The sequence below is a fragment of the Hesperophylax consimilis genome, chromosome 7 (assembly GCF_061612785.1).
Source record: "Hesperophylax consimilis isolate HC1 chromosome 7, BYU_Hcon_1.0, whole genome shotgun sequence".
Lineage (NCBI taxonomy): Eukaryota > Metazoa > Arthropoda > Insecta > Trichoptera > Limnephilidae > Hesperophylax > Hesperophylax consimilis.
Genome location: NC_142842.1, coordinates 36,141,443 through 36,154,880, shown reverse-complemented (window position 1 = coordinate 36,154,880; position 13,438 = coordinate 36,141,443). Strand labels below are relative to the sequence as shown.

General features: G+C 34.3%; 1 protein-coding gene across 1 annotated transcript in view; it reads right to left on the bottom strand.

Moving 5' to 3' along the window:
* The window catches only part of unc-13-4A (BAI1 associated protein 3), a 321,552-nt gene that overhangs the window by 262,444 nt on the left and 45,670 nt on the right, over positions 1-13,438 (bottom strand). Inside the window, exon 3 of the mRNA XM_089633990.1 lies at positions 3,354-3,546. Within this exon, the coding sequence (XP_089490116.1) occupies positions 3,354-3,546 (193 nt within the window). The remainder of the gene's footprint in view (positions 1-3,353; positions 3,547-13,438) is intronic.

Sequence of the window (13,438 nt, the reverse complement as noted above, 5' to 3'; positions counted from 1 at the left end):
CGCGGGGAACGTAAGTAAACCGCCTCCGACTTAAAAAAAAAAAAAAAAAAAAAAAAATATCAATACGTGTACCTTAACTAAACCCACGTTAATGTCAATAATAAGTATACTTTATCAAAAGCTTGAAAGGTTTCACGTTAAAATTAAAAACTTCGATAAAATTCACCACCGTTAAAGTAGTAATTTGAACTTTGAACATCTGAATCGACGGATGGAAGATTTTTAGCCCTAAACGGCCAAAACGGAACATTGAAAGATTTCAGCGGCTGTATAAAGATTCCACTAACACCAGTTGACGTTGACAGTAATGAAGCCGGCGATGATTGAAGGAACTTAAAATTTATGGGCGATGGAATTCCGTGGAAATTTCCGTATCTCGTGTGGAAAATTAGATTTCCAGGGAAACGGGGCGGAAGCTTACAAGGTTTCCTGCGGCGAAATGTTCGAAGAGAAATTTTGGTTTTCTCGAGTTCTATGTTTGCATAATATACCTGTTTTTATGGAGAGGAGGATGATTTGAAATGAAGTGTTTCATTTTAGGTAATTAATCGTTTTGTGGTTATAAAATAATTTTTAACCCGCACGGAGAAAAATGAGTATTGCTAATTTACTAAACATCTTTACTTGCACCTTCAATTTGCCTAGTGACGAAATGCGAAAATATTAAGATTTTCATAAACAGGTGTTCCGAAATCGTGATAATTCATTCCTATTTTACTAAAAGCTTAACACCAAACCTACCAATTCATTCGTTATGGGCCTGCAATCCCATTTTTAACCGGATAATTTGAAAGGATTCCGTGTGCTTGCTAGATTGGTTCATTTGAAGTAGGTTTAGCTAAGGTTAGGTTAGGTAATACATGGAAATCGAGACAATTTCAACTGAATTTAGATTGATATATTATAAAATGCAAATAGCGCACAGGAGTCCCAACTGCTCCCAACCGCCTGGTGCCAGCTAGACTGTGGCACCACCGATTAGGGTATGTTGTGAAGCTAAATGTAGTGGGTAGAGGTAGAAAAAGGTTGGGAAGTACTTGGCTATTCGGATATAGTCACCGATAAAGGCTAAAGCCAATATTATTATGAATTTATCAATTGAATTTTTAACTGCATTTGAAAAATTGAAATATAAATGGATTTATATGCATAATATTATATCAATTATAAGAAATAGATAGTTTCAAAGGGAAATTAAATTTCATCAAAGGGAATTTACCCAGCTTCAATGGGAATTGAAATGTGCATCAGAGTTTATAATCTATCAATGGAAATTTAGCCGACATTAATAATAAAACTTGGTTGATTTATACAGTGCAATTTTCGTGAAAAATGACAAAAAAATACTTGCTTACTAGGTAAAAAAACGTATTTTAATTTATATTAATGATCACAGCCGTAGAGGTATTCACATACAAGTAAAAAGTTCCATCTTTGCTGTAAATCTTAATTAACAAGTAAGCACATTAATTTGCAGGGACATAAAAAGCAAATCTGCCAGACTGTTAATAATTTTAATACCTTCGAATTTTACAACTTTTTAACGGCGTACTAAACCATTACTTTAAGATATTTCAAATTTAAGAAGAATCATCAAAACACGAACAGTTCTTTAAAAAGCTTATAATTCGTTTTGTCGGAGTCAGAACAATTTTTAAAGATTACAAAATAATAAATAGAAACTTATAAAATTTAGCATAAATCTCAAAAAACTGTTCTGTTAGGTATTAAGTGTAAAAAAACTTTTAACAAAGCCATGCAGTTATAAAACTTCTTTTGAAATTCTCCTCTTCCAGATGTCTACAAAATGATCCATTTCGAATGCCGTAACAGGATTCTTATACTGTTGTTATATATTTTGTAGGCTGTACCACTATTAATACAAGGTTCTGGATTATTCACATAAATGACTCCGAGATTGATACTGTGCTTATCAGTATCCGAATAAAAAGATTACAGCTGCGTAGTTACTAGTTGTGAGCTGAGATGTGATAGGGAGATCAAACTAAAACATGAGCTTTTATACAACTTTAATACATCTGTCTCGCTCTACACAGACATACTCAAGCACCCGATTTTATTGTTTCACAAGGGTAAAACGGTCCGGTCCCAAATAATTATGAGGCAAGAGGAATGAAATGAACGATACAGGAGTAACCAAAGTAGGTGAAGAGATGTGGCTCGTCCAAGTCAAGATTCTCGATTGCTTATGTTTTTGATAGACGCGCCAGAGACTAGTGTAATGTAAGGACTTTTGTCTGTTGCCAGAAGTGGCTTGAAGACTTTAGTTGTGAAGTGAATAGTGTTACGGTGTCGTTTTCAGTCAGTTTCGGCCAATAAAAGAGTATATGTCGTGGTTTTGGTTGGTTTGGCCAAATAAATCGAGGTTTCGGCTATTTTTTGGCAGCAACGGAAACCGAAATGTGCATTTGTGATAACATACTCAAGTATAACTTTACAATATTTTGAAATAAATTGTTTGAAGAAGAGTGTGTAATTTTCAGATTTTATTTAATACCGTCAAAGTTTACCATTTAAAAACTTATAAGTTATTTGCAATCGTAAACTTATAAGCAATTGTCTAGCATACATAAAGATTATTAATGACTAGACTGATGAGATTGTTATAGTAAATAGTTCCAAGAGTTTTGTATTTTTGTAAATCCTTTAATGTTAAAGTATCTGGAGCGTGTTGAAGAACTGACAACAACGAACCAAACAGCGGTGAAAATAACCAAATTTACTCACTTATCTGATTTTCGTATTTTTCCAATTTAAGAGCACCGCCGCCCCGAGAACCATTTATTGGATAATCAACAACTTTGCCACCCCAAGTGGTTCACTACTTTTGATAATTTAGCAGAGATTCCGGGTTCATCGAGTGACGTATGTTCAGGATGTGCCTGCAGAGCTGGTTTGGGAAGAAACTTTGACTTCTCCAACTAGTCTCTCGACCCATCTCCTTGCGCCGCAGCGGGAGGGATATTCATACGTCCGTCGCTCCTGGACACGCTGATCCCTAGATTCTTACCTACCTCTTATGCGCTTTTTCCTTCCCAGAACTTCTTTTCCTTAAAATACGCTACACAGCATCCCCAAAGATGACATAGGCCCTGAGGAAAAATATTTTCCTCGGGGCCTCCTATTTGTAGTTAATGTAAAAAAGGTGCGCTAGTTTAGCAATGAAAATAATTTGAACTCAATAATAAATTTTGCTTTAGGTTATCTAAATACGTTTCGGTTTCGGCTGAAATTAGAAACGAAATTCCGTTTTGGTTTCGGCTGAAAGTCTAGTTTCGGTCGCTCTGCAGAAGTACGTTTCACCGCACGTGGATTGATAACAGTAAACCTACCTCGACGTAGAGGTTCTCCCTCTCGTGGGCGGGCATATCCTCGTTGCGGCGCGGCAGACCGAGGGCGGCTTCCAGCGGGGGCGGCAGCTCTGCCCTGGCCTCACCAGCCCTTAGCGCTCCCAGCCGCCGGTTCTCCTGCTTCCACGACAGAGCGGTGAAGCTTTCGAAATAGGAGCCGTCGGTTTCTTGGACCCTGTAAATAAAAACAAATTCTTATTAGTTTAACATTTTTGTCTTATGCCAGAATTATATTTGGAAACGGGGATTTGATTTCTAAACCAAAAACAACGAATGAAGATCTTATGAGGAATTAACGTCATTGATCCCTTCAGCAACGTTGCGTGGTCAAGAAACACGATTCGCTCTAGAGTTCAAAGCTGCGATGGAACGATTTGACGTAGTGAACTATCTCGTCTCTTCAAAAAGAACATCCACACAGTATCTCCAAAGATGACACGGGCCCGAGAAGATTATTTTTCTTAGGACCTTCTGTTCAAGTTAAAAAAAGTAATTTATGACAGAAATGTAAATGTGTTAAGTAAAATATATGGTTTTACATTGTTGCACCATCATGGTAGCATAAATTAACTTAAAAGAGTTAGAAAATCAACGGTAGATGTTTTATGTACAAATACAATCACTGAAAAATTAGGACAGTTGAATTTATAGGGAAAATGAGGAGTTCTATAAACTTAATATAAAACATCTTACATTTTACTGTATCGAAAAGCCTTAAAATATCGATGCCTTCAGGGATTGAAAATGTCTCAAACTTCTCTCAACACTTGGCGCTTAACCCACAAAACAGTATAAATTTTCATCCAGCTATTTGGTAAAGCTAATAGAATCGGAAATACTCTGTTAAGCAATTAGGATATCCCCGCTTCTTGTAATAACATAAACATCTCATGGTACCCGCCGGATGCTGTGTAATAGGTGTGTTTTTCAGTCATTTTACGACATTAAAACACATCCGTTGGATATAATCGTAATTCGTTTAACTCATCATGATTTTTAGATATTAAAAACACAAAGTGAAGAAGATCTTTCATTTAAAATTTTGTCACATGAGCTATAGAGATCGAAACTTCCACAACATAATAAGACTCGATATTGCGTTTAAAGATATACATATTTAGAAGTAGAAAATAATATTCATCTCTTTTTTGTGAATTCCGAACTATTTTTATGCAGCGTTTAAACGAGGAAAAAAATGCCACAGAAGAATAAGGAAAGATTGAATATTTTATTATGTGAAAACAGCATCAGCAGGAGTTTCAACTTCCCGTAGCCACTGGAACTATGGAATCCCTAATAAACGGATGTTGTGAGGCTGCATGCAGTAAAGAGAGGAAGGACATAGGGAAGAGGAAAGTGAGGAAGTACCTGACTCTTCATATCTGGCCACTAAACATGGTTGAAGCTATTTCAAGCAACGTTACAATTCTGAATGGTTGTTTTTCACCAAAGCTATACTGATAATATCTTCCACTCTGGAACGATCCGAAAATATATTATATATTATTTTAAATGAGTAATTTGTGAAATAACACACTTTCTTCAAATAAAAATTACTTGCGCAAATCGGGATTTGAACCCGCGTCCTCCTGCTTGCTAGCCAAGTGCCTTACCCCTCCTCAACGGAGGCCTTCGGAATTCCATACTGAAGCAAATTCAAAGTCATCGGCCAGCCGATGACTTTGCGAAAAATATTCGGTGGTTCCGTTCATAGATGAGATTGGTTGTCAATCTAAAGAGAAATTCCGGCAAAATCCAAGACTATAAAATGAGGACCGTATCCAAAGCAACACGTCAGAAATATTAGAAGTAAGTGGAAGAAAAACACATTTTTATTTTAGATGATTAAAATTTAGTCATTGAAATTCTTGTCCGCCCGCCCAATGAATTTTTAATTTACAAAATCATTAATAAATTATAAAAAATGTAACTTTGGAATTGAGGTTGAGATTGGGGGAGTTGATTACTGCGTGGGACTCTTTTGGACAGATTTTTCGAAAGGTCAATCCTAATTGTTTAATTTGATTGAACTTCCTCCAAACTTTGGGGTGGGATCACCAGAAATTGGGTAGGATATAAAAAAAACTTATCTTAGCGATGACAATAGGCAAAATCGAGATATCCATTAAAAAGCGATCGATTTCAATAACGAATTATCTCAAATGATTTTGATTTAATGAGTGTTGGAAATGTTTGGAGACAACATAGTTCTCGTGAATAATTATTTTAGTTCTTTAATAATTACAAATTAACGTTGTGGCGTCTATTTAGTTTTAATAAAATAAATAACTTTGAATACACCACTATTGTTTCGTCACTCCATTGATCACGAGCCAGGGTTCAAACCTGTATTTTTGGGTCCGCGCATTATGGAATGAATAATCGCAGCCGGCGCAAAGTTTGTTCTGAGTCAGCAAAGGGTTTCAGTTTTCTCACCACGACAAATATTTATCACCGGTAAAGTATTCCATTTTACATATCGAAAGTTCAGAACCTACTGATATTAATCCGCCGCGAACCCTGCTGAAAACCTAATTGTTGCAAGTGATGATCGCCGGGCAGGTGCAGTGATTAGTGTTTTGACGTGACTGTGATGAGTGACTTGTAATCCACTTATCTAAAGTTATCGAAGTGCGGGCCCGGCTTCCATCCACATCATAGACTAATATTAGACTAGACACGGCATGTCCATTGAAAAATAACCCCAACACAATTTTGGTTTGGTTCACGTGCACATTTATAAAAAGGCCCACGCATTGTGTCACAATGAGAAATGGTCACTGTGAATTGCTTTTTGCCTTTTCTTGGTCTAGAGTTTACTTAGTTTTCTTCCCAGCTATGGCTGGGCAAGTTCATTTTTTTAATCACAAAAATAACCCATTTCCAAATATTTTAGATTGTACCTATCGCAGACTTTATTTTAGAAAATGTAATCAGCTATCTGAATACAAAAAAATACAAGTACCTTACAGATAGCTTGAAGGCAGCGCATTAACAAATGTCAGAAATTAATAGAATTGCACGATCGACAAGTAAATTTTCTGACTTCATCTTTCAAACACTCCTAATCATGACGTCATGCAGTGTGTGATACACTTTAACGAATACATATAAACAATACGACATGGCACGAGCCTGGCACATGATAATTATTGATGTGTTGGTTAAAATCACGCGTTTTTATTTGATACGCGCAAAAAACTTCAGAAATATGGGTTATTTGGACTTGTCTCTAATTCAGGGTTGTATTAAGTCCACAATTGTTTGCGTATTAAATTATATGAAAAAATCGCGTCGTCGAGTAATTTATTTTGTGTGCACTATATTAATAACATTTTCCTTTTTATTGAAAAAAATTATATTACAAAGTATTCAAATATACCTTTTTTATTATATATTGAGCAATTTTTTAAATGTTACATGTTGTATTATAACAAATATGTGTTGTTTTTTGCCATATTTATTTATATAATTATAACTATTGCTGTAGAGGTGATGAAGGTGGTGGAAGATATGTTACATGAAAAGGAACGTTCATGTAAGCTTAAATTGTTAGGTATAGTAATAAATATTTTCTATATACATTCCGATAATTATCCTTAAAATGTCTTATTTTCGCTTAGGTTTCCCCACAAACCGAGAAAAAAATTAGAAATGGATATGAGCAATCCGGATTCAATTATATGAAAATAACTGGGTAATATTTATTATACCTATATTGAATAGTTACAAATACGAAAAAAAGAGTATTTATCGTTGCTTAATCTGATAAAGGTAATTTTAATTACTGGTTGTTGCTGTCTAGCTTTGATTAAGCCCCATCATTGTGAGTTGAAAATAGTGGGTTGATCTGTAACATTAAAATCTAACAATAATTTCTGTTTTCTGTGCTGTGAACTAGTTAATCCTTAAGTTAACTCAAATTTGACTTGAATAATGAATCGTTAGGAAGTCCTTGAGTTATCTCGAGTTTTATTTAAATTTACGTGTCATTTTCAAATTTGGAACGGATTTTTTGAAGAATTCAGACGAACAAAAAAGTACCTTCACAAAATGTAATATTTTTTTCATAAAAATTTTTTAACTGCCATTTTAAAAATCGGAACTGATTTATGGAGAATTTAGACTATCCCGTGCATTTTCACGGGGCTGCGCTAACGTAAAATAAAATAATAACTATACTTTTTGCAGACCAGGTTTCGCTACGAATCTTCGAGAGTAAAATATTTATTTTGCAAAAAGACATCTATAACCTAATCTGTGTGTTATCCTTGAACACACTGTAAATATACGTATTGCTGAATTATAAAGATCCCTTTTGAAATCGGATAGCATGTCATTTCCTAATAAACTTTTGGTACGTTCATAATATATCGGAACACGTGTTCATTCACCTGCATTTGTTCTGATAATAAACAATGAAAACTTGTTCCGACATCGCCAAAACACATTCGTGTTTTACTGATAGTTTTGTTAGGAAACATGTCAATTCATTCGGTAAAGGCCGGCAGTCCCGTTTTTAACCGGAATATGACTAATTGGAAGGAAATCCTAATATGAGCAAAATGTTATATCAGTATTTTCTCCGTGTACAAATAATAAATACATGGTTGTTTAATAAGAGCTAAATCGTAATACGTAAGGTAACAGATTTACATTTTCTGCAATATAACGTATCGTATCTGCAATGTAACGTATAGTTATCCTTATTGGAATGCGAAATCATTGACGGTACCGCAAATGCATCATAGCACGCTCATGGGGCTGCATAAATTTCCCGTTCCTCCAGAGTGCGACCGGTAATCCTAAAGCAAATCCTTACGAGCATTGAGAATTGAGCAAATCCGGGGATAGGCAGCTGAGGCGAGCGCCACACGCGTGCGGGTACTGGCGCACGAGCGTGATGGCCCAAGCGCGTAGGCGCACGCTCGTGTTAGGCACGCCCGCACGAGCGCGTGGGTCGCCCCAGGAAGACGAGATATGCGGACGGATGTTTTCCGCTTGTTAAAAGCTTACGCTCCGATAGTTTTCTCTGCCGGAGGATCGCTAGTAAGCGGATTTATCATTTAAGTAGAATATAATATTAATAGATTCACAGAAATATAAAAAGATAACGGTCTCAACTGGAACTCTGTCTTACCGGAAAAAATCCTCTAACCACTCAGCCATTTTTTTTACATTTACATGAAACTTAGTTACAAGTTAGAACAAGACTCAGAAAATAAAACGATAACGGTCACAAATAGGAATCGAGCCCAGGCTTTCTATATTGGCAGGAGTCTTAAGTCGTTTTTGTCGATCTCATATTTCAAATTCGGAATTAACAATATTATCTTACAACATTTTTTTTCTATAATATGTTTGATAACTACCTTGTGAATTTACATTTGTTAGTATTATCTTCTTCTGGAATAATATATTACATTAACGAGTATAACCTCCAATAGTTAAAAGTTATTGAATAAAAAATGGATTTTTATTTTTTCACAAAAAGTTATATCACATTGTGTGTTCTAGTTTACTAGTACCGAAACTAAACAATTTAGTTTATAGTTTGCTTCAATCTTCTGCTCCCAATTATATACAAAATTATGCGTTTAGTTCGTAGTGACATTTTGTAACGTTGCTATTTACGCCAAAATTCCGATGAACCAAATTCGGTCGCCAAAAAGCTTATGAAAAGTAATTGTTGGCGCAAACGAACAACTTTAGTTGCAAGCAACAGTCGTTTCGCAACAGAATTGCTATTATAGCTAACTATAATATAATAATTAAGTAACGTTCTTAAAATCCTTACGGAATAATATGGTGGCGCGCTCACGAGGCGAGGCGACTTTTGTGAATTTGTATGTATTTTAAATAGTTGCCAACAACTGTCGCCGCAACTAATTTTGCTCATTTTCAGGTGTCCTAAAATGTTTATAAATTATATAGTGGAACGAATAAACAATATAATATATAAGAATAACAAAGTTATCAAGTTATATTATCCATGATACAAAAAATTGTTTGTTATTTAATTTATAAGTAAAAAATCAACCTGTAAAAAATAAAGTTTTTTTTACTAGGATAAATCTATTTTAAAATTTCTTTTAAAACAAAAACAAAAAACTGGAGTCGAGAACTCTTCGAACTCTTTATTTCATATAATAATTGCTGTAGTGTAATACGATTTCAGATAGTGTATGTACGAGTTTGCTACTAAAAGATAGAATGCATTGTCATCGACAATGAGTTTATCTGCCAAGTTTAAGCTCGATATTATGTTGGTAAGTGGCTTAAATTTTGCTTCTAAGATTTGCATTCGTTCATTACCGAAAGCAAATTTGAAATTCAAATAAATGTATTTTAAAAAGTCAGCATGCTTGGGGCCCATTTGATAGTGAATGCTTCAAGAGATCAGAAAGAAGACGAAAACATGATGCGGGCTGAGAGATAAAAGCCCACATTTGGTGACACAAAACAAGTGAAAATACCCAGAATTAGATAAAACCACCTTCCACCTTACCCCAGATGGGTCTGTCCTCCCATTGCTAAGTGTTACCATTATTTGCTGGGTACGTAGCTACCTCTGTTTACCATAAAGAGCTTTTTAAAATAAATGATTTCGGTATTGTACAGGATTTTCCAATAAGAGGTGTTATTTTGAATAGCGCGCTATTTCGGTAAATGTTACTTTTGAAGCTATCATTTTTTGACATTTGACAATTAAAAACTATTTCATTAATAAATATGGAACGATACACGCTTCAACAACGCATTGAAATTATTAAAATTCATTTGAGTGAATCAAATGCAAATCATCTTGAGTGATGAGGCCCATTTCCATCTCGGTGGCTTCGTCAACAAGCAAAATTGTCGCATCTGGGGCTCGGAAAACCCAAAAGTTATTGTTGAAAAGCCTCTCTATCCTCAAAGTGTGACTGTTTGGTGCGGTTTATGGTCCAGCGGAGTCATTGAACCTTACTTTTTTGAAAATGAGGCTAGAGCAACAGTTACGGTGAATTGATTGCATTATAGAGAGATGATTAATGATTTTGCATACCCGAAATTGGATGGTATTGATCTAAACAACGTTTACTTTCGACGAAACGGCATTACGTGCCACACAAGCAACGAAACCATTGATCTTTTACGCTTGAATATCAAAATAACACCTCTTATTGGAAAACTCTGTAATTCTCATTTTTTGAAATCAAAAATACATTTTATAAATTAACGTTGTTGTACTTTTGTTCGGATTTGTTTGGGAAGCCTATGTAGACAAATTTTACTGCATTATTTATTTTTTTATTATTCACTAGCTGTATCTCTCCGCGCATTGGTGTGGCTCAGTCTATCTGTGCAGATAGATAAACAATAGCGCTTTTAATTTTACGTCCAACAGATGGCGCTGTTTTTTCATAAAAAAGCTTGTTTAATCAACATATCACGCAATTTAAATAAAATAAAGTTTTTACCTGTCACAGGTGAATTCGAATGCAAAGTTTTGTCAAAATTTCAAAGCAATCGGTGAAGAAATTTCGGATACTTAAGATTTTTAACAAACGAATACTTAAACTTTTACCTACTATAGATTTAAGATTATAAACACTCGCTTAGCTGCCAAAGAAATTTGTCAGCAAGTCAATTTCACATTACTAACTATACCACAATGAACAAATTAGATATAGAAGAATAACATTTCAAGTGACTCCAAAACAAAGGCATAGAATACATATACAGATAGATATAACAATCAACATACTTATAGACATACACACACTCAAAGGCACACAGAATACTTCAACAAATTCAGTGGAACATTCATACATAGTATTACATGCATACAATCAATAGATACTAATGTATTTAATATCAATATAAAGCAAATACTGATCTGCTAACCATTTTTTAAAGCCCAATGGAGCAATTTTATTAGCTTTTTATATTCATTAGCATATTATTAAATATAGTCTGTACAAGATAAGTGAATTTCCGTTGCCCGTATTTATTGGTAATCAATGATAATGAGGTCAAGATTTTTATGAACGTCAACTTTGCGTTGATTTTAGTTTTATAAATCACTTCAGGAAGCTTCCACACAACTTATTTGAATTATCATTAAAAATTATTTTAATCACGTATGTTAGTAAAAAGTACAAATATTGATAATTATTATTGTTGATAAGTTGTGATCATTCAATGATTTTTACTTGAAATCATAAAAAATACTAATTTCGGTTGTATGTAATCTGCCTGTGTAACTCTGGTTCAAAAAATGTATGTAGATGCCCCGCACATTCGATGTTTTACTAGAAGGTACTAATGCGATGAGGGTTGCACGTATCAACGTTCCAGAACCTTCTAGTAGCTACCGCTACGTACCTTTATTATTTTTTGCCATGAAATTATTTTAATTCTATGATTGAAATATGTATTTCTTTTGTTTAAATTTCTTAGAGTAAATCTTGAAAAGTGGTCAGATTTTGTGATTTCACAGGTGTCTGAGTTTTTTTTTCCATTTTCAAAAGAGGTTACTTACTAATTAACCAATTTACAAACGGTGTTTAATCGAACGGTATATTTCTGACTGTAAAAATTATCATAATATAGTAAACGTATATTTTCGGTTGTGTTAACCTATTGAAAATTTGATGACAGTATAATTTACATACAAACGAAATTTTTACACGGATTTTTCACTTATCTGGCCTGCGTTAGTAACAATGTTCTTTTCATGACAATAAAGTTCACATAGAAGCGAAATTTCGACACCGATTATTTACTGATCTTGTCTGTGCTAGTAAAAATGTATTTTCATGACAGTAAAATTCCATTTTCAAATGAAATGTTCACACTAATTTGCTAATTTATCCATCAAAAATACATATGAGCTCTCGACTATCAACCAACATCATCTCTAATGCAAAGACAACCCTTGGATGGATGTAGTAACGTCCATCATTTGAAATTGGAACAGTTTTACACGGAGTTATTCAGTTAAAAAACCCCATACCATAGAAACAATTCAATTTGCTTCCCCGTGTTGAAAAATACGTTAATACGCAAATAACTCAAATTCATCTCGTCTCCGAGCACAGCCTCATTTAGCAGCCTACCGATAGCTTTGTGGAGTTACAAATTTTCACCAGTCATCTGGCAGGTTTTCTGCTTGTTAGTTGATTGGATATATTTGTTTGTCTATCTACTCGTATCTAGTCTGAGTCATATTGTGTATTGAATTTTCGTTTTATGTCCCACAAAGTCGAGATAAATGTCAATGTCGTATTTGTTTAAGGCGATGCCATACGTAGTAATGCAAAACCATGTGTTTTTGGTTTGAAAATTTAGTCGCCTGGAAATGTTTCAGATGCTTTAATTAAATACTGCGAGTATTTTTAGATAAGTCTTTTTATAAGCCCAGAAAAAAATATGTATGAGGCTTATGAAAACTGCTTTAAAGTTCAAAATTTCCTACTTATGAACCCATTTTCGGTTATGATTTTATTGTATAATGTGGCAAATTAAGTTATTTATAAAATGATCGGAAAAAAATTAAATATTTATGCCTGAACATCCACAAAATTAAATAAAAGGCACTTTTTGGCCATGTTTTTTTCTTGCATAAATCAAAACAGGCGAATGGTGTTAAGCGGGAATTTAAACCTTATCGCCATCTACGTAAGGGGTGTTATTGATAACGGCTCGATTTAAAATATCACACGACGTAGTGCATCGCCTTAAGTAATATGAATTTGTGGAACTCTAGATGAAGGAGACCTGTTTAGAATTGGTCTCGCAAAGAGGGAGATTAAAAGCAAACGATTGTCGGCTGTTGCGATTTGAAATATGGTATGATGAATATGGTGACCGGATAAATCATCACATCTTTAACCCCTCCGAAAATCGCCATGTAAGCACTTTAACTGTCTTTAACGAAATGACATTTTACGAAAACTTTTTGTTATTACCGCTTCACAATTAAAGCTCTATAAATGAAACATTTCTAAACGTAGCCGAATAGTAAAAACTGTTTTAGAAAAGTTACAAAATAAGCTTTCAAATAATTATATTACAAATAAATA